We start from the raw sequence: 23,921 nt of genomic DNA, 5'->3' as shown, positions 1-23,921 counted from the left end.
CAGACAATGCACAACATGCTGTACGGTTACATGCATTGTTTTATTACATTAATTACTCCAACATTCGTGACTTGCATGTCTGTTTGAACTTACCCGCTCAACTAATTCTTTGACCATGCCAGAACAGTCCTTGAATCCATTCTTGCACAAGCCATATTCTTTAGTTGGCTTGATAGTGTAGTTAAAATTCAACATTTCTGCAATCTTGTCGAGTAAATCTATACAGAATCCCTCATATTTCTTCCCAGGGTGTGGCCTATTTTCTGGTTCTATCTCATAAACATAAGGTTCATCCTGAAATTTATCAAATATGTAAGCAATGCATTACAAATCCAATAAGCTAATAACTGCATTACTACAACAAGAAAACGCATCAAACACATTGGTGTTCATGTAAAAGTGAAAATGCATCAATATATAATATGCTGTGTCTGCAATGTTCGACATGTCCATTTTTTCTGACTTAATAGGGTACACATTGTTACAAAATTATGTCAACCACTGAGTAACGCAGTAACAATGTAGTATAGCGTTAACATTCAATGGTGCAATCTGTCAACTGACGGCAACTCAAAAGCATCCATTAGAAACCTCGAGACACATAAACTGAGACAGCGACTACAGCGTCATATTGGAATCCGTCATGATATAATGTGAAGAATTGGCCACCAACGAAACGAAACATTTTATTGACGAACCGATAATTCATAAAACATTGCTAAACTTTACTGCATGGGCGCATCCAACTTGGATAGAACACAGACATCGTAACAGATTACCAATCCGTATGGGATATGATTCGCTCCAATGTTAAAGTATTACTTACAACTACAGTGACGACCCGGAGTGTTCTGTTGGACAGTTCCTGTAAAACCTCGCTTTGCCTCTGCTTATACGATTTGGTGATGTTGACACCGTCACGCGGATTCCATATTCCCACCTAAATAGACCACAATAGTGTCAAGTTATGCAAATATTATTTTCTCGTTGTACAACCTTACATCTCTATAGTTGTGTTTGGTATATCAATATTATCAAAAACAGTTTTGTGTTTAACCTGTTTGTATAATAACACCATCAATGACAAATTTTACAATGGACCGCATGATTAATTAAATATAAATCACTAACTTTGTTTTTGAACTTTGTTAAAATTTTTATGTGTAATGTAATTTCGGGGATTAGAGTAAATAGACAATAAAAGAACTGGCACTGCAGTTGAAGGGTAAAAATAATTATAATCCCACACATACGAACGGGGGGAATTCAAACACAACGTGGGCCATTAATAAGCAATCGACCGGATCATGCAAATAAGCGTATAGTGCTACAATGATGGTACTCATTCCAGTGACTATACCAGTAAGTGTGGTATTATCTAATATAACACAATGATTGTACCCTCTGACTATACCAGTAAGTGTGGTATTAACTGATATAACACAATGATGGTACTCATTCCAGTTACTATACCAGTAAGTGTGGTATTATCTAATATAACACAATGATTGTACCCTCTGACTATACCAGTAAGTGTGGTATTAACTGATATAACACAATGATGGTACTCATTCCAGTTACTATACCAGTAAGTGTGGTATTAACTAATATAACACAATGATGGTACCCTCTGACTATACCAGTAAGTGTGGTATTAACTGATATAACACAATGATGGTACTCATTCCAGTTACTATACCAGTAAGTGTGGTATTAACTAATATAACACAATGATGATACCCTCTGACTATACCAGTAAGTGTGGTATTAACTGGTATAACACAATGGTGATACTCATCCCAGTGACTATACCAGTAAGTGTGGTATTAACTGGTATAACACAATGGTGGTACTCATCCCAGTGACTATACCAGTAAGTGTGGTATTAACTGGTATAACATAGATACGGTACCCATTCCAGCGACTATACAAGTAAGTGTATAATTACCTTCTGTAAACCATTCATAGTCAGTTCCACAATATCCAATTCAAAGTCTGTACGTTTCCTGCCATTCTGGTAGTGAATTCTCCCTGTCAGACCTTCGAAGTCCATCTATCACCAGGTACATGAACAGACAAACGTAACCAATGAGTTACACAATTCTGTATAAAAGTGAAGCTCGAATAGTTATAAAATGACACAAATTATTGATGTTAACATAATTTCATGTATTTGTAATAGATTCACAAAGAATACGCCATTAAACACAATTTAGTTCCATAATTAAGTGATATTGATATTTATTCCCCTTTCTGATTAAATGTACTATGTATTCATATATGTATATATATAGTTAGTGGATGCTAAACGGAAACATATTTTTTTTATTGACGTAATATCTTCATATCGTTATAGTGCATGTATTACATTTATTATCCATATATATGCATTAACAGGAACAATGATAGATGGTACATTTTTTATACTATTTTTTGAACATTTGAAAGCATTTTAATAATCAGTAGACTGAGGAAACTTAAAAAAATAATATCAATAAAAAGTTACCGCTTTCATGTAGTTAAGTAGGCTGATACCGTCATTCCATGGCTGCGGTTTACTACAGGATAAAGAGACAGTCTTCACGCTCTGGAATTTGAGGAGCTCGTGCAAAGCACGTGCAAAAAGGTGTGCGGCATCATACATAAGGGCAGTATCAGTCTATGGAGAAAAAGAAACATACGTTATTTCATTTGTGTTTATCAGGGGAAAACGGTGAAATATGTCATATCAGAAACGCATATCAAATCCATAAATATTGTCATCAAAAACGTCAAGCTTGGGGATAAACCATGTAGAAACATTTGTAGTGTTTACATGCTTCAACTTTGTAAGAAAGCATGTAACATATATACAGGACACTGAAATTATCATGAAAAACCACTTCTAGTATTTTGTTTTTACAAATTCCGAATGAAATAAAGCATGCGGTTTCAGTGTGTTCATCTGAATGAGGCCGACATACCAGGTGGATATTCCGATATAATTTACATAAACTCATACTCTTCTTCGTTTATCTGTACGCACGAAGGATTAAAACTTTATCATTGTTTACTATAGAACAAAGGCAGTATGTGTTGTTACCAGAAATAGTAGGTATTCTACAGTATATGCTCACACTGCCATGGTCAAAATCTTACAATTTGCGAAACGGGGTTCAATCGAGGTTAATTCGTGTGAGTAAGATATGCGTTCAGTTAACATATGTACTAGCGGGAAAAAAGGAACGCAGGATCGTTTTTTTTAATATAACTTTTAGATACGTGGTCTCAATTCAATTAAATTTCTTCAGTTAAAATTCGATTGACCATGAACTGCTCAACGCTGCGTGCTTTCAGCAGATTGTTCAGTAAAGCGTGCATCCGAGGTACTTTGCACAATATGCGCTGGTAAATCATTACAATCGAACATTGGAACAGTACAGATCAGTTACCCAACATTTCTTTTCGAAGCGATTGCACAGCAAAATGCTACGTATGAGCAAATACGATAGGGTAGAGTCATTGCTCAGATAATACAGGGGTATTCGCAACTTCATGTATTCCAGCAATATGGCGTACGTGAGACAATAACATCCCATTTAGTTGGGCGTCTTACAGTCAAAGGGATATTGGTTGACCGTCACAGGAACGCACTTCCGCGCATTACGTCGCGACGTCAAGATAGAGCAGCGACTGATGTCAGGGGTGGGCACACACGATACTGATTTGGATTAGGAAACGCCGTAGGGTACTCTTGTTTTAATCGTATTCATTCAAACATTGTTTGTGATAAGACAACAAAAATCATCACAATGTATTCGGTAATAAAGGGGAAATCGGGAAACCAATACCATGAACACATCATTAAAGAATCGTGTAAAATAAACGTTTCTTTTCTTTTTTAAGCGTTTCTTTTTTCCGCTAGTATATATATATAATCAAACGATTTCTATCAGAAATCATAACATCGGCAAGTAGATTATCAACGTAAACAGATCACGAACGAGATGTTACATAGAGAGAACACCATTGTGACAGGAGATCGGTCTATTTAGTCGGTGGAGATCAAACAGCACTGCAAATAAAGAAACAGAGGAAAGAAGCAATGGAATAAATCATAATAACGATAAGAAAAAAAGAGAGCTGAATGGCAAAAATCAAATTACTGACGCATTATAAAGGAACATTACATTCTCGTTATTAAGATCATCGATCACTTCCATAAAGAACGAGGGTCATTCAGTGTTAGAAGTAAAGACGTGCATTTGTGATCATATCACGTAATGATAAGCATGCTTTTAGCGGACAAGGTTTGTTCTTCTTGTCGAACAAATTATTAGCAATCATCAGAGCTTCTGAAATAATGTCTGCCAGCTGTTAGCTATAATTCTGTATCATTAAATACTGGCTTATTGGTGTGTGCGCATGCGCGTGCGTGCATTTACCTAAATGCGGTAATAATTATATCAAACAAACAACGAATATGATAAAAGTAGGTATAAACTTTTCATATTATAATACAGAGAACGATGTTGCTTGGCGAAGGACAAAACATTAAGATGGCGGTGGGCTAACAAGTTACAACATACAACACAACAGTATGCAGTGAAAGAATGAGGTTCCAATTATATGCGAGATTGAGGTCGCTTCCCGTGGGTTGTCTGGCACGACCAACCTACCATCATTACGTTAGTACGATTTTCGAGGCTTAAGAAACTTCCCTGCATTCCAATGGTAAGCATAAACAGAAATCCAAAGATAGCATGACTACACGTGTATCTGACACTAACACAGTATTAACACAAGGAGAATCTAAATATATCAGCTTAAAAAGCATAATTGATAACAGCCAGTTTAAAGGCACGTGTGTATGTCATTCACAAAAAGTATCATTTAAAAGGTATAGCTTCACTGCACCAGTGTTTGTCATTTATTCAGCTTAAATAAAAGTGTAAGTGCACGTGCATCTGTTACTTTATGCCATATAATGAAACAGGCAATCTAGAGGGCTCCGAGGAGCCAAGATACAGTTGAAGCAGCACCGCATGGATGATTTGTATACTGTATATTGTCGTTTTCTTTATGTACAGCATTATAAACATAATGTAAACTAAAATACGAACACAAGCTCAACAGCATCAAAATCAATATTAGCAATAATGAAAAATAGTGTCATCCAAGGGCGTTACTTGTTATTGCCTAAATAAAATAACAAGTAAATCAAATAAAAGAGAAGAAAATTAACTTAAAACATACTTCGCTGCCAGCTCCGTTTTGATGAACATATTTTTTTTTTTAAATATTTTCGAATCAATTGAGATGATACATATCATACTAATACAAAGATTAGATATTTGTCTGTGCTACATAAACGATCTTCGTTTGTACTGCAAGGAAAGGAGCACAGTAAGATGTGTATACAGGTATGGATAGAAATCGGAATGTAATGGCTCGATATAGACATTGCAATAGTAGATCATAATGTGGGTTCTTGCGACGTTGATTAACGGTAAGGATGTGTAGGATTACATGTCTTTGTGACCATAAGCAGTTCTTGTCTTTCACAAGCTCATTCCACACACGTACACAACCTTTCATATACACACACACACACACACACCCTTTCATATATACACACATACACACCCTTTCATATATACACACATACACACCCTTTCATACTTACACACATGCACACCTTTTTCTATATACACACATACACACCCTTTCATATACATACACATAATGTGTTCAACTACAAAATGTCCAAATGTTATCAGTAACAATTATCAAGATTCATGCTGTTAAAAGTATAAGAAATGCATAAGAAATGCGTGCTTTCTATCTTGATATCAGATAAATTATTTACAATTTACCAAATACAATCATTAATATGTTTAAATTTCGGTCAGTGATGTAACGTACCGGTATCTCATGTTGACCTTGTAGAGGTGAAGGGCGCGAGTTAATTTCTTCAAATAACCAATCCTCAGTTACGGACATCACCTTTGGTCGTGACGGATCCACTATACGCATAGCTGTTATATTGGCGCCACCATGTTTGAAGTTATTTAGATCCACGAGTCCCACGTCCTGTATGACACAAAAAATATTTTTTCTATCTGAGAATGAATAAAGTAGATGTATTTCAAAAGGAAATGATCTTTGATCATTAAATGTCACAAGCTATACTTTTACAACCCCGACTTTTTGGAAGGATGGTGTGGAAATGATCTTTGATGAGATTTATTGAAACGAGTCTTTTACATTTTCATCTTTCCTAACCTTGGTGAGAAACATTAAAATTCGAGAAAGAATGCAAACAAATTATACTTTTTTCTCCGATAGCAAACAGACAGATTATCGAGTTGGTGCTCAAAGGAGAGGTAATGAGGCACAATTAAAAGTAAATTATTTTAACGGGTCAAAATATCAATAGAAATCAACTTAAACATTCAACATGATGACAGGATAGGTTACACATGAAATGGGTGTCTGACAGGATAGGTAACAGATGAAATGGGTGTCTGACAGGATAGGTTACACATGAAATAGGTGTATAACAGGATAGGTTACACATGAAATGGGTGTCTAACAGGATAGGTAACAGATGAAATGGGTGTCTGATAGGATAGGTAACAGATGAAATGGGTGTCTGATAGGATAGATAACACATGAAATGGGTGTCTGACAGGATAGGTTACACATGAAATGGGTGTCTGACAGGATAGGTAACAGATGAAATGGGTGTCTGACAGGATAGGTTACACATGAAATGGGTGTATAACAGGATAGGTTACACATGAAACGGGTGTCTGACAGGATAGGTTACACATGAAATGGGTGTCTGACAGGATATGTTACACATGAACTGGGTGTCTGACAGGATAGGTTACACATGAAATAAAAGTCTAAAGGGATGGGAAACACGTGAAATGAGTGTCTGACAGAATAGGTTACACATGAAATGGGTGTCTGACAGGATAGGTTACACATGAAATGGGTGTCTAACAGAAAAGGTTACAAATGGAATGGGTGTCTAACAGGATAGGTAACACATGAAATGGGTATCTAACAGAAAAGGTTACAAATGAAATGGGTGTCTGACAGGATAGGTTACACATGAAATGGGTGTCTGACAGGATAGGTTACACATGAAATGGGTGTCTGACAGGATAGGTTACACATGAAATGGGTGTCTGACAGGATAGGTTACACATGAAATGGGTGTCTGACAGGATAGGTTACACATGAAATGGGTGTCTAACAGGATAGGTAACACATGAAATGGGTGTCTGACAGGATAGGTAACAGATGAAATGGGTGTCTGACAGGATAGGTAACAGATGAAATGGGTGTCTAACAGGATAGGTAACACATGAAATGGGTGTCTAACAGAAAAGGTTACAAATGAAATGGGTGTCTGACAGGATAGGTTACACATGAAATGGGTGTCTGACAGGATAGGTTACACATGAAATGGGTGTCTGACAGGATAGGTAACAGATGAAATGGGTGTCTGACAGGATAGGTTACACATGAAATGGGTGTCTGACAAGATAGGTTACAGATGAAATGGGTGTCTGACAGGATAGGTAACAGATGAAATGGTTGTCTGACAGGATAGGTTACACATGAAATGGGTGTCTGACAGGATAGGTAACAGATGAAATGGTTGTCGGACAGGAAAGGTAACAGATGAAATGGGTGTCTGACAGGATAGGTAACAGATGAAATGGTTGTCTGACAGGATAGGTTACACATGAAATGGGTGTCTGACAGGATAGGTAACAGATGAAATGGTTGTCGGACAGGAAAGGTAACAGATGAAATGGGTGTCTGACAGGATAGGTAACACATGAAATGGGTGTATAACAGGATAGGTAACAGATGAAATGGGTGTCTGACAGGATAGGTTACACATGAAATGGGTGTCGGACAGGATAGGTAACAGATGAAATGGGTGTCTGACAGGATAGGTAACAGATGAAATGGGTGTCTAACAGGATAGGTAACACATGAAATGGGTGTCTGACAGGATAGGTTACACATGAAATGGGTGTCTAACAGGATAGGTTACACATGAAATGGGTGTCTGACAAGATAGGTAACACATGAAATGGGTGTCTGACAGGATAGGTTACACGTGAAATGGGTGTCTAACAGGATAGGTAACACATGAAATGGGTGTCTAACAGGATAGGTAACACATGAAATGGGTGTCTGACAGGATAGGTTACACATGAAATGGGTGTCTGACAGGATAGGTTACACATGAAATGGGTGTCTGACAGGATAGGTTACACCTGAAATGGGTGTCTGACAGGATAGGTAACAGATGAAATGGGTGTCTGACAGGATAGGTTACACATGAAATGGGTGTCTGACAGGATAGGTTACACATGAAATGGGTGTCTGACAGGATAGGTTACACCTGAAATGGGTGTCTGACAGGATAGGTAACAGATGAAATGGGTGTCTGACAGGATAGGTTACACATGAAATGGGTGTCTGACAGGATAGGTTACACATGAAATGGGTGTCTAACAGGATAGGTTACACATGAAATGGGTGTCTAACAGGATAGGTAACACATGAAATGGGTGTCTAACAGGATAGGTAACACATGAAATGGGTGTCTAACAGGATAGGTAACAGATGAAATGGGTGTCTGACAGGATAGGTTACACATGAAATGGGTGTCTAACAGGATAGGTAACAGATGAAATGGGTGTCTGACAGGATAGGTAACACATGAAATGGGTGTCTGACAGGATAGGTAACACATGAAATGGGTGTCTGACAGGATAGGTAACACATGAAATGGGTGTCTAACAGGATAGGTAACAGATGAAATGGGTGTCTGACAGGATAGGTAACAGATGAAATGGGTGTCTAACAGGATAGGTAACAGATGAAATGGGTGTCTGACAGGATAGGTTACACATGAAATGGGTGTCTGACAGGATAGGTAACACATGAAATGGGTGTCTAACAGGATAGGTAACACATGAAATGGGTGTCTGACAGGATAGGTAACACATGAAATGGGTGTCTAACAGGATAGGTAACACATGAAATGGGTGTCTGACAGGATAGGTAACACATGAAATGGGTGTCTGACAGGATAGGTTACACATGAAATGGGTGTCTAACAGGATAGGTTACACATGAAATGGGTGTCTGACAGGATAGGTAACACATGAAATGGGTGTCTGACAGGATAGGTTACACATGAAATGGGTGTCTGACAGGATAGGTTACACATGAAATGGGTGTCTAACAGGATAGGTAACACATGAAATGGTTGTCGGACAGGATAGGTTACACATGAAATGGGTGTCTGACAGGATAGGTAACAGATGAAATGGGTGTCTGACAGGATAGGTTACACATGAAATGGGTGTCTGACAGGATAGGTAACAGATGAAATGGGTGTCTGACAGGATAGGTTACACATGAAATGGGTGTCTGACAGGATAGGTAACACATGAAATGGTTGTCTGACAGGATAGGTTACACATGAAATGGGTGTCTGACAGGATAGGTAACAGATGAAATGGGTGTCTGACAGGATAGGTTACACATGAAATGGGTGTCTGACAGGATAGGTAACAGATGAAATGGGTGTCTGACAGGATAGGTTACACATGAAATGGGTGTCTGACAGGATAGGTAACACATGAAATGGGTGTCTGACAGGATAGGTAACAGATGAAATGGGTGTCTGACAGGATAGGTTACACATGAAATGGGTGTCTGACAGGATAGGTAACAGATGAAATGGGTGTCTGACAGGATAGGTTACACATGAAATGGGTGTCTGACAGGATAGGTTACACATGAAATGGGTGTCTGACAGGATAGGTAACAGATGAAATGGGTGTCTGACAGGATAGGTAACACATGAAATGGGTGTCTGACAGGATAGGTAACAGATGAAATGGGTGTCTGACAAGATAGGTCGATGTCTACTCCATAGGTGCTATTTTATTTGTCTGCCGAAAGTTCATTCCAGTATAATATGTTCAAAAGAAATACCTTACCCTACTCAGAAACCCAAGATACAATACTGGATCGTACTTACCAAATTGGTGAAGTGATAGTGAAAAGTTTCAGAGCACATGTTGACAAGTTGTGCCTGCAACAGATAATAGCAAGAACATAGGTTATGAAACTGTGTGAAACTTTGTTCATTTCAACACTATCAATTAATTGATTTATAATTGATCTGAGATTGTCGAAGTGAATGTAGGACAGCTGAAATCTGTACTTGGAAATGTTAATCATTCTTAATTAGAAATGCTGTATATAAATAGCGAATACATAGAAAAGAATAACTGTTATGTCATTGCTAACTCTGCCTTATTGTTAAGTAAAAATACCACATACATTAACATCAAATGGATGGTTTTACCTGTTGTAAAATATCAGCAACTCGAGATACATCACAGTCAACAATGAACCTGTTATCGCCCTGCATTGGATTAGAGATCAGTTCTTTGAACATATATACGTAGTTTTCGACAAGAGGGTCGAGTTTACGGACGGTGACCTTCATTGCTGTGCCCTGTGTGGCCTTTAGCACTTCTTGTAGTCTTACTAACCCTGAAAAGGAAAACTTTATAAAGTAACTGCAACCATCAGAACAGTTCCTTGGTTATATGTATTCACCATGACTACGTTACACATTATCTTTTATCAGAAATTGCTACTTTCGATATGAAAAAGCCAAATCAACATAAGTTCAAGATAGAAGTATGTTTAGAATTAATGATTTCCTAACACAATTAAAAGATAATCCAACAAGGAAAAAAGAATCATGTATAAACGTTACCATCGTTATCCTCATATAGCACCGTAAATGACGTCCAACCCCAATACTCTATGAGAGCCTTGAACGCCTTGCTTAGCGACAGGTAGTCTGGATAAAGACTGATGGAATAATACTCCCGATTATCACGGGAGTCCCAATGTGCCTGGATATGGGGAATGGACAGAGAGTTACAAATAGACTGGACATGTCCAGCTGATATCGTAGACACGGGTCCGAACATGGCCGCTATTCCTGTCTTTACCTCCCGACATACTGAAATTAAAGAAACACGTTTTATAAGATATTAAGCGTCAACGTGTAATAAAAAGCAATTATTACCCAGTAACGTAATGAATCATCTTCCACTTATAGTAGCATCATCAACCGGAACTTGCTCCAGCTTATTTTACCTGATGATAACATTAACAATCATAAACCAGTGAATTGTCCCATCCTCTTTACCTAATAGTAACGTTAACATTTATAAACCAGTAAATTGTTCAATTCACTTTACAAAACAAAACAATCAAATGACAACTGTTGTAAACATTCATGTTGGCATTTTCTACAAAAGTAATTGACCTTGCATATGCAAAAGACCACTTCGTGTAGGGAGTTCGCTTATCCTGATATCTTTACGACACAAATAATACCGATATTTAAATTTGAACATCTTTGAGTATAGTTGCGAATGGCCATTTGAGACTGCTACATAATCTTATTTTATTTTAAATGAAATGTGTCCTCCTCTCATTTTATTTCAAATGAAATGTGCCCTCCTCTCATTTTATTATGAAGTTATTCATCACCAATATTCGCATCTGACAATAGCTCTTGTAATTCTTAAATTGGATCTGATATTGAATTAACCTAAATTATATTTCCTTTCCTAACCTGCATATATCAAGACTATTTGATCCCTTTACGTGACAAATAATACTTTGAATGCGCACATCTCTTACGATACTTGATAATAATGATTTATACACCTTTTCACCTAATTACACATGTCCACAATCATCAGAAAGGAAGTGTCATAAAACTGATGATATGTTTTTGCAGATGAATGAACATTCAAATATTAAAGAAAAAAAGAAAAGTGATATATGTTTCATGTATAATTTGTCGAGTGCCTGGTGTAACTATCCATGTACTTAACTAGAGCTCCCGGAAACAATGGGAGGTTTTATTGAGACAAAATATCTCGTTCATACTTTGTACATGAACTTTATTTCATGTGACCTAGCAATAAAGGTTTGAGAATACTCATAACAATTGGAAATAGTAAAACATCACTATTCCGTGCGGGAATATTAAACCTTCCTAGACTATCAGATAAACGTCGGGAAACATCATTCCTTATGTGATGACAGGTAGTGAGGGAAGCCCAGTAATACGTGTAACAGAGGTAACGTGTTTTAATGCCGTACATAACACGCTAATATAATGCTACTCCCCTGTCCCATAGGCGTAACGTCGATCACCGCCGTACTTTATCGTATAAATGCAGACTAATATATAGACTTCATGTTGAATACCATCCTCTTATCACAAGCTGAGGGATGCACTTAGAACATCAGGCTCAAGTGCACTGAACATATCAAATGGAATACGACAACATTTCACGAAACAGTCTGGTCTTGTAAGTAATCCCGATAAAATATGTCTCTTCGGAATGCAAAAGTCTGGCCCATAGCGTGTTTATGTAATATTAGCTTATCATGAGCATCATGCACTTAGATATGAAAAAAACATGCATGGTCCTGAGCGCTTGAAGGCTTCTGGAATGAGTTCTCGGTAAATCAAAGACTGAAAACATTTTAATAAACATAAAATGAATTATTTTATCGGAAAAAATATACCGAGATAGAATATATGTATTCAAGAAAACAATTGCATAAGACTTGCCGAACAAAACGTAATAAAACAAATTGGTATACTGAATGTCTTACTCAGACGAGACAAAATTAAATTGACTTTTTCCTAATATCATATTAACGTTACATGCGATATGATACCCCTCTTCCCACATGAGAGGTCACCTAATGTCAGTGAGCAATGGTAAAACGTACTGATAATTCCTGAAACTGTAATAAACCTCTAAACCACAAAAGTCACCCCACTTCTTCCTCGAATAACAAATCAACACACAGTAGACTTTACTGCTTTGTATAAACCAGGCGACAACTAATATAGAAAGATACTCTCCACGCGTTCTAACACAGGTTTGGCCCATGTCTCTAGAATATTAAAATTATAAATGAAATTAAGCTTTATGATTTTGGTCTCTAAGACATGTCTGATTCTAGTGCTTTCCCGGATTTTACCAGACCCCAGGTTTCAAACTAGGGGATATAATCCAGTATCAGGATTGGCCTGTCTAGTTCTAACGATGGGCTACTAAATTATCACTGAACGTTGAACAGAAAAGACGATAGATAAGTACTGGGTAATTGTGCGAATTTGTAATCACGTTTTTTTATTTCCGATGTAACCATGTCACTAGACGCAATGTGTGCTACCATTTCAAAAATCCATTCAAAGTAATAACCAGATACAGCTGTATTAGAATATACGATAGATTATACTTGCATTCGGTACATGTCAGAGAAAAGACTAATTCTTTATACTAAAAATATTACAAATTGTTTCGTTATTACAAATTTTGACAGTCCCTGGGGGATATGATACCTGGTGGTACAGAGCACAACATAATAATACATTTCTACATATGGGAACAAATAAATAACAACGATATATTTTATTTTTGAAATCAATTTTGCAACAAAACTCACTGTGTGTGTCCATTGTGTCCTAGCCTGTCTAATTCAATGTGAAATTATTCTAAACATATAGATATATATGGATGTATGGTTGTCTAAACACAATAAGCGTATGCTGTCCCTGTTTCTGCGATGAAACAAGCCTCGAGCATTTGTGATTCTCATATAAACAGAAATCTGATAAATGTATATACGTCTGCCGTAGATTTGCCTCTAGTGAAATCAGTTAGCAATGATAACAGGATGACGTAACGGAGTTGGTGGTTGTGGTGCTGACGACCGGGAACGACAAAGAAGTACAGTGCCACTGTGATGGTAACGCAGCAAACATAAACAAGCAGGATCAAACAAACCATTCTTTTTTTGCTGGCATCTACAGCTGCACAAAACACAGAGAAGGGGACCAAAATTGATCCAAATGACACAGAGTAGGGGACAGGAATTGATCTACTGCAGATGTGTTTTCAATTGCAACATCCCGCTTGATGTTTAACACTCGTATATACCATCTCCCAGATGTAGTAGAGATACCATCCTATAATGGAACTCGGCCAGATCTCCTCTAAACATAAACACTGTGTGTTATGTGTATAAGAGAGAGGGAATAATTACAGTACCACGACAGGCTTTAGACAAGTACATCCAAATTCAGAAAAAGAGAAGAGATGGTTTTTGACTTCCTGACTTGCTCATCTTCAGTAAGTCCCGTTTATAACGAAATGAACGTGTTTGTCCTTTGATGTAACATAAAGCGATGTTTATTTGGAGTAGAGATTACGAGTGTATATTTTATGACTCTATAAAGGGTCAAAATGTGTGTAAACGTTTACGTTTTGTATAATCCTTATTTAAAATATATTCATATTAACATGAATTCAAAGGTAACTATTTGTATCTTTATAAAACATATTGTATTCATAGCAAATTGAGTATTCTTCTACCTATATACAACGTATTCTACTAATAAACTATGTTGAGCCATACATAAGGTGCGGTAGTGTTGACACTGATACTGTTCGACGGGTAATTCCACCGACATGGTACGAGGAAAGCACCAGCATTCTATTACGTATGCCAAGAGATTCCCACTGGACAAGCTACGGGTCACTGCCCCAGTGGAATTACGGTACTGTCGCTGACAGATATTTCCCATGTGTCCAATCATTATCAGTATCAATCAGAGGCTCCTATCTCCCGAATTCTTGATAAGCATCCAGAATCCCTTTCACGTATCCAGGCATTATCACGAGTAGCCGTCCCTTGACCTCCAGCTTTCTCACGGCAATATTTAAGGATGAATCATTATTGTTATATGGCTGTGATTGGTCACGAAAACTTCGCCCACTGAATTGAATCTCATATTGATATCGGTAATAGATATACATATAGAGTAGACATAACAACCCACACATAAAACGATGAAACGTCTTTATTAGATCAACGGCATACAGATATAACGCTTTTCGAAATACAGACCAAGTTTCTTTCAGTATGAGAGAAAGTACCCCGAACTACCCCCTGCAATTGTCTGTGAACAGCTAACTCAGACAGTGTATATCATTGCGTTGATATACATAAATATATCGGTGGTGATGATAGTTTCCTGTAGCCTTAATAGGTCTCCAAATCTAATTCCGACACTGGAGTCTCTGGTGAGACATCAAAACCTCCTCATTCCTGTATCACGAACGCAAACCCACCGATTCATCCTCAGTAGCTATCACGGCTATCATGTTGAAACTGTTGTTTTTACATCAATATTTTATAATAATGTGACATAGGATATATACGTATGCCTATGCAGACCAAACGACAATACAAACTGCGATAGCATAGTGCACATGCCCTGCTGAGCGTAGTGTTGGTATTATCAAACGACCGGCCGTGTGCTTGCCCCCATGTCCCCCATAATCACACAAAAGAAGCTGAGGAAGACGTCTGTCTGGGAAACCAGCGGATGAAGCAAGAATATAACAATCACGAAACGGAATCCAAACAGAGTTATATCCGGACGAGATCATGACACGATACACCTGACGGCAGTTCTGAAGGAAATTATATGATAATTTAAAGTGTGGAATCTGGACAAACAGGGAGATGAACAATATGATGTTGTGTTTTCATCTTTGACTCTAATGAAAGTCCCAACCAACATAAACATATTCGGGGTCGAAATGGCCTTTAGTGTCAATAGCACTTTCATTTCTATGACAATTAAAATCAATATAAATGCTGATACTTGTTTTTGAACTTACCGCACGATCATGGTCGTTTAATCCATCACACTATTCATGTATGGTGATGTCAAACTATAATGAATGTTTGAACCAAATATAGCCATCCAATCAAAGCAATTTCATTATGAACTGATTACACAAAAATAAGAACTGCTTGTTTTAATAACCATCGGGACATTTATAAACCTTACGTTAACTATGTGTCATTAGCTTAGGAAATGCAGGCTATTTTCAGAAACATGTTTAAAGTAGTTTTGATTTAAACCTCTTCACAATGTATTGTCTAGAGGGACATGCGATACATAGACACATGTGTCAACTGTAATTAAATTCGTGTGTGACCAGTTGCCCCGTCGTCACATTGCGGATCTGCCTCTGTATACCCTCCTGGTGATACTACCAAGGTGTAATGGTGTCTTCACCTTTACATAGAAGACTTTTAACTTAGTTCAAAGCCAGGAATCATTGATGTCGATTCCCCATGACGAATGAACGTGTTGATGTTCCTACAAACTTGAGCTACGGCCTGTCAGTTTGCGTCTTGTCTGTAATATCGTTTTCGTGTCCATGTGGTAACAGCAGATGTACCAAGGTGCATTATCGTTTCTCTTCTTGCTGATTTCTCCAATGGGTGAAAACCCTATTATTTCACTTTCATTTCCATCACCATTCTTTATGATGTTTGTCGCAAGAGACCAAATTGCGTAAAATTGAGTCATTACTTTTCTCTTCAGAGTTACTTTATTTCTGATTGGCAGGACGCACGCAGATCAGTAAAATGATTTTGGCGAGTAATCGTATGTGGACCAGCAACAAAACCACTTACAAGTAATATATTACCATAAACAAGTAAATACAACTACCACGACAGAGACAATAAAGTTACTCGTGAAATGGGTAAACCTCACCGCACCCAATCAACGTTGATGGTCGAGACAAATGACGTTGACCATGCTTGGCCGAGTTATCAGGGTTGTTTCAGCAGTGAGCAAGTTTCTCCAGACACAAATTAAAATCGCGCGTTTGTAATAATGGTCCTTCTGTATCCTTCTCAATCTGATAACAATTATCCTCAACACAATTACCGGTGTTGTATAAAGGCGACAGCAGAGGACAGGCGGGGACGTACCTGTGTTGTATATAGGCGACAGCAGAGGACAGGCGGGGACGCACCTGCGTTGTATATAGGCGACAGCAGGACAGCCGGTGACGTACCGGTGTTGTATATAGACGAAAGTAGGACAGACAGTATCATACCAGTGTTGTATATAGGCGACATGACAGGCGAGAACGTACCAGTGTTGTATATAGACGGAAGTAGGACAGACAGTATTATACCAGTGTTGTATATATGCGACATGACAGGCGGTGACGTACCAGTGTTGTATACAGGCGACTATAGGACAGGATGTGACGTACCAGTGTTGTATACAGGCGACAATGGGACAGGATGTGACGCATCAATGTTGTATACAGGCGACAGTAGGACAGGATGTGACGTACCAATGTTGTATGCAGGCGACAGTAGGACAGGATGTGACGTACCAGTGTTGTATACAGGCGACAGTAGGACAGGATGTGACGTAGCAGTGTTGTATACAGGCGACAGTAGGACAGGATGTGACGTAGCAGTGTTGTATACAGGCGACAGTAGGACAGGATGTGACGTATACCAGTGTTGTATATAGGCGACAGTAGGACAGGATGTGACGTATCAATGCTGTATACAGGCGACAGTAGAACAGGATGTGACGTATCAATGCTGTATATAGGCGACAGTAGGACAGGATGTGACGTATCAATGCTGTATATAGGCGACAGTAGGATTGGATATTGTTACATACTTTTTGGCTTTTGGTTACGATTGAAATGTGTTATTTACTGCTTATGCAGATCCGGACTTATAGCTAGTGTTAACATTTAACTTTATATTTCCTAAACTAATTTGTAAACGATAATAATGTTCTAAAAGCCCCTTCACGTATATGTATCATATGCAGGTAACCTGGACCATGATAAGTGATAAAACACATAGCATCAAAATACGCAAAAAGGTAAAGTTGCAGCGTTCGTCGATATGCGCATCATGTATACGTGTAAAACTGTATCGGAACACAATGAGCGAGATTGAAGTGACAAATAGTTTTTGCAAATTTGGATGCTTATGTCGGTGATTTTATCAGTGGTAGAGTAGGTCTTCGGTTTAAATATACGTAGGTTCCCTGAAGACGTTAGATTTAGTATATTTATGGGACATTAATTTAAGTGTACGTACGGGCTCCCTGAAGACATCAGATTTGGAGTATTTGTGTCAAATCACTATCCCTCAGAAATCTGAACGATCAAAACATAGTCAGATATGTCAGTTCAATCCCAAGAGTCTGATCAATCTGAATTTGGGGAGTCAAAACAAACGTTTGGATGCCCTGTCAGATATCAAACGCAATCCGTGTAAATCCCTGATTACAAACAGCAGACACCGAGCATTATACAGGACACAATCGGAAATATTTTTCATAAAGCACACGAAAAACATTAAGAAGTGGCTCGCCCGTTATTGCCCTGATATCTGGAAAGGATCGTGTTGTTCTTGGCACCGTCATCTAAAAACACAGGTGGGTGTCATTACTTAAGTCTGGCAAGGGTACGGGGACCCGTATATCTCGTGGGCTGTGGTATTGACGGTATAGGAATGCATGTCATAGCTATGACGGATGTGCTGTAGTGTATAATGTGTTCAGTACCATCATGTCATCAGGCCATCATGTTATGAAGTGTGATCTAAAGTAAAGTGCATTGTTTGTCAGAGCTTTAGTAATTGGCTCACAAAGTAATTGGACATCTCACAAAACCATTGGACATCTCACAAAGCCATTGGACATCTCACGAAGTCATTGGACATCTCACAAAACCATACAACCTCTCCGTCCGTCTTGTACGTATGTACATGTATGTACGTACCTAACACCGAAGTTTGTAAGCCCTATATATGCGGCTTGATTTCTTGGAGGATCAAACTTCACAAAATGATAAAGGACAATGATAGCTGGGTTTTAGGGTCAAGGTCACTCTTACTATTGTTTGTTAGTGTTAGCCGATAGGGGACATGTACTCCCTTAGCAATACCCAGTATATATATATATGGTTATTTAAAATATCTGATGTTTCATGTGATTCCCTTACACCATCAAAGACAGTTTTGCACAATTGTTATATATGCGAATGAAAAATAAATAATCTTCGTAACGATTTTTTTTTTTACAATTTTCATTATTACATTTCCTCTGTATTACATGTTTAGAGTTATCTTGGGAACGTTTGATCCAATAAAACACCATTTGTGTAACTTTCTATTAACATTTATTCCGTCGTACTTCTCACGTAGTTGGCTGCTCTATTTCTTTAGATATTCTCTGTGTTTTTGTTTCAATACATACCTTTTTTATTTGCCTCGAAGCTGTCGTGAGGTTTTACTTCCTGCATCTCATACACGAGTAAGGTATGAGACAGAATGTCATTCATGAGGTTAATCTCGTCAATGGCGTGCATTAACGCTAGCTTGGGTCCGGTGTGCTCATTCTCGAATAGACCACCTAAAACCAAAGATATGATCAAAATGTTATTGATTTAAGAACAAACACATTTATTAAAACATGTATTTGACATTTATCAGATCTTCCACGTAAATGAACACTTATTAACCGTTTGACAATCCGATGATCGGTCTTTAACTGTAACTCGTGAGAGACAATAGATCATGTACTATTGCGTAATGACCATTGCATACTCGCTAATTAGCGACGATTTGATCACTATTATGTAAGTTGGCACAGGTGCAAAACCTTTGGTTCGTGTCATCGAAACACTTGTCTGGAGATATTTGATGTCAACGCAAAAATGTCTTTGACAAAAAGACATTACTGTTGATCATCAGAATGTTATTTATGTGTCATTACGTTCAAATATGAAGAACCACGTGTATTCCAACAGGTGTGCTACAGAAACAGGCTTTATTTAATGAAGTCGTGTGTGAGGCTAACGCGCAAACCAAAGGAAATGTTCGTTGCCAACTGCGGGCATACTACCGTATACGTAGTCAAAATGAGGTACAATCCTTCAACATATAATAAATACCATTCCATCTTTTTGCAAACAAGTTTCGTATCTAATATAAAAATTAAGGACCTCTGATTCTGTTAAAAACACTATATGAACCTCACCAAAAGTCCATAATTGACAAGTATATAGCAATAATCATGATCTCCCTTTAAAAAAAACAATAATGTCGGCAAACAATGATTTAACAGGAATATCAAAATAATTTTAAGTGTGTTAAAAAGCATACACTGAACTTAATTACATTACACAATGTACATTTTTTTCCAGAGGGAGACTCCCTAAGATGAACTATTTGGAAGAGGTTTCTGTAATATCTCGACTGTTCACATTATATACACAGTACCTAACGACTCACTATCAAGACGAAATATAATGATTTTTGAAGCCACTTACTCACAAAGAAATGTTTACATTTCGAGCTCTTTACAGTTTTATGACTTAATACATACATGTACAACAAATTATCGCGAATCAAAATCTAGAGGAAAATGTGTATTGATGAAAGTATACGGGAAATTCCCAAAAATAATATCTAGGTCCGACAGACCAAGTTTCTAGTCGAAATAGTCCCATAATGCAACGGCTGGTTATCAGTTTATACAAAATGGCGGAACGCCGAGTGCGTGAGCCTGCCAAAACACAGACAGATTCTGCCAAAAAGAAACGTAAAGGGGACTTGAATCGCCAAAACCCGAGTATCTCCTTAGGAAAGGAAATGATTCGTTGGAGCTTAGCGAGAGAAGAAAAGGGAATAGACTCGAATTCCGATTTTGCCGGACGTCTATTGGATTGTTGGTTAGCTTTAGAACATTGTCAATTTCACCGATCTAAGATTGTATCGATGTTTTGTTGTATGCATATTGCAACATTTTAGAATTAAGTATCTAGATGTATGTTTGTTGATTTTGTTCGGTTATAACGCGAATATTCTGTTAATGTGTTTCAATGGAAGCATTATTAGGCAAAATTCACGTATTCTCGATATGTTAACAACGGCCAATGCACGTTGTTATAGCCTTGTTCTCGGCTCCTTGACAAATCTCGCGATAAATGCGTTGAGTTATTTTTATTCACTGATGGCTCAATGACTCCTCCGGTCAAGCTTCCAGACCAGTGGTCATTTTAATGTTAGGAGAGCGTGACTTGGCATCTTGGATTGCCATTAATACATGTGTGCATCTAGAATTTTAGGTTATTTTGGAGTATATGGCTTTATAAACTGGCTGGCATATCACGAAGACATATTGTCGATTCCGTTATGGTGAGGTCAGCGTATTAACCCTATAATCCATCAACGCATGTCATAGCTGCATAACTCCGAAATATGATCAATCTTGAAAAATGATATTAGCCGATACTTTTTATCCTTGATAATATTGACATAGATCTTACAAGTACGTAATAAATTACATGCGGTTTTAGACTTATGTAAAAGGGTAACCAATGATGGATTTCCCTAGCCTCCCCGGTCCCCTCAAAGTATATGATTTGTAAACAGCACGGGTCGGGATACATACAACACTGTTTTTGTAACTCCAACATCCCCTCAATCACGCCGCCATCTTGGCATGTGGTCGTTTTGCGCCAACAATGCAGGCGCGAGACTGACATCAGACAAGCAACTGTTCGGCACGTGCATCATGCACTTAATTAGTTACATCATGTGTTGATATTGAAGTCCGTGCTCTCTGCATACCTTTACAATAATATTGACATATCAGAGATGATCCGAAGAATAATTATCCCAAATGCCCTGCTGCTTTTTCACTCATGTTTTATAATGAAGAAAACAGGACCGGCAAATTAGCGAGGTACCTTCTTGACGCAACAGTAGGAGGGCACTGCTGTATACCAAAGTAACTGAGCTAACTAGTTTGGTGTATCATTTGGTGTACTTAGACATATTTAATGAATACTTATGTACTGAATAGCTTTCGTTATACAGTTTACTCGTCCTATATGAATACATACTGTTACACATAAAACCAAGATAAAACAAAACACACATATGACAGGAATCATAAACATATGTACAATTCTTTGTCAAGAAAAAATGGCACGTGATTGGCGGATGGAGTATAGACTTCCCGTCATTCGATGACGCAGTTTAACAACTATAACATCACCGTGACATGTAGGTAATTAAACGTAAGAACGAGAAGACGCAGTGTACCAATGTCCATAGAACACAGATATGCTGTTAAACAAGCATCGTGCATACACGGGTGTTATAGACATGTACAGATATATTATACACTATACAGATTAGTGTACACTATACAGATATAATGTACACTTTACAGATATAATATATACTATACAGATATAATGTACACTATACAGATTAGTGTACACTATACAGATATAATGTACACTATACAGATATAATGTATACTATATATATAATATATATACTATATACTAGTATATATAATATATACTATACAGATATAATGTACACTATACAGATATAATGTATACTACATATATATGATATATACTAGATATATATAATATATACTATACAGATATAATGTACACTATACAGATATAATGTATACTACATATATATAATATATACTACATATATATAATATATACTAGATATATATAATATATACTATACAGATATAATGTACACTATACAGATATAATGTATACTACATATATATAATATATACTAGATATATATAATATATACTATACAGATATAATGTACACTATACAGATATAATGTATACTATATATATATAATATATACTAGATATATATAATATATACTATACAGATATAATGTATACTATACAGATATAATGCACACTATACAGATATAATATATACTATACAGATATAATGTAAACTATACAGATATAATGTATACTATACAGATATAATGTATACTATATATATATAATATATACTAGATATATGTCAAGTAGTAATAACGACAGTACAGACAAGTAAATTGTCAAATTATATTTAATATATTATATGTAATATATATAATATATACCATACAGATATAATGTACACTATACAGATATGATATACACTATACATATTAGTGTACACTATACAGATATAATGTACACTTTACAGATATAATATATACTATACAGATATAATGTATACTATACAGATATAATATATACTATATATATATAATTTACACTTTACAGATATAATGTACACTATTCAGATATAATGTATACAATACAGATTTAATGTACACTATACAGATATAATATACACTATACAGATATATAATACACTATACAGATATAATGTACAATATACAGATATAATGTACACTATACAGATATAATGTACACTATACAGATATAATGTATACTATACAAATAAAATGAACATTATACAGATATATTGTATACTATAAAAATGCATACCCCATACATTATGTGTCCTGCTGTGTATCTGTACATTATGTGTCGTGTTGTGTACCTGTACGTTATGTGTCGTGTAACACCTCCATAATGTGTTATGTAACACCTTTATATTACGTGTTGTGTAACACCTTTATATTATGTGGTGTATAACACCTTTATATTATGTGTTGTGTAACACCTTTATATTATGTGTTGTGTAACACCTTTATATTATGTGTTGTGTAACACCTTTACAGTGCGTGTTGTGTAACACCTTTACAGTACGTGTTGTGTAACACCTTTATATTATGTGTTGTGTAACACCTTTATATTATGTGTTGTGTAACACCTTTATATTATGTGTTGTGTAACACCTTTATATTATGTGTTGTGTAACACCTTTATATTATGTGTTGTGTGACACCTTTATATTATGTGTTGTGTAACATCTTTACAGTATGTGTTGTGTAACACCTTTATATTATGTGTTGTGTAACACCTTTATATTATGTGTTGTGTAACACCTTTATATTATGTGTTGTGTAACATCTTTACATTATGTGTTGTGTAACACCTTTATATTATGTGTTGTGTAACACCT

At 36.8% G+C, this 23,921-nt stretch overlaps 1 protein-coding gene across 6 annotated transcripts in view; it reads right to left on the bottom strand.

Moving 5' to 3' along the window:
* LOC117328139 (glutamate receptor ionotropic, kainate 2-like) overlaps positions 1 to 23,921 on the bottom strand; it is a 100,787-nt gene that overhangs the window by 13,490 nt on the left and 63,376 nt on the right. For all 6 annotated transcript variants that reach the window (XM_033885528.1, XM_033885530.1, XM_033885531.1 and 3 more), the window contains exons 3-11: positions 19,253 to 19,408; positions 10,817 to 11,068; positions 10,397 to 10,587; positions 10,067 to 10,120; positions 5,905 to 6,072; positions 2,507 to 2,659; positions 1,949 to 2,053; positions 827 to 940; positions 94 to 294 (exon numbers count right to left, since the gene is read on the bottom strand). In XM_033885528.1, coding sequence (XP_033741419.1) covers positions 94 to 294; positions 827 to 940; positions 1,949 to 2,053; positions 2,507 to 2,659; positions 5,905 to 6,072; positions 10,067 to 10,120; positions 10,397 to 10,587; positions 10,817 to 11,068; positions 19,253 to 19,408 — 1,394 coding nt within the window. The remainder of the gene's footprint in view (positions 1 to 93; positions 295 to 826; positions 941 to 1,948; positions 2,054 to 2,506; positions 2,660 to 5,904; positions 6,073 to 10,066; positions 10,121 to 10,396; positions 10,588 to 10,816; positions 11,069 to 19,252; positions 19,409 to 23,921) is intronic.

Source organism: Pecten maximus, chromosome 5, assembly GCF_902652985.1.
Source record: "Pecten maximus chromosome 5, xPecMax1.1, whole genome shotgun sequence".
Lineage (NCBI taxonomy): Eukaryota > Metazoa > Mollusca > Bivalvia > Pectinida > Pectinidae > Pecten > Pecten maximus.
This window is presented reverse-complemented; position numbering and strand designations above follow the sequence as displayed.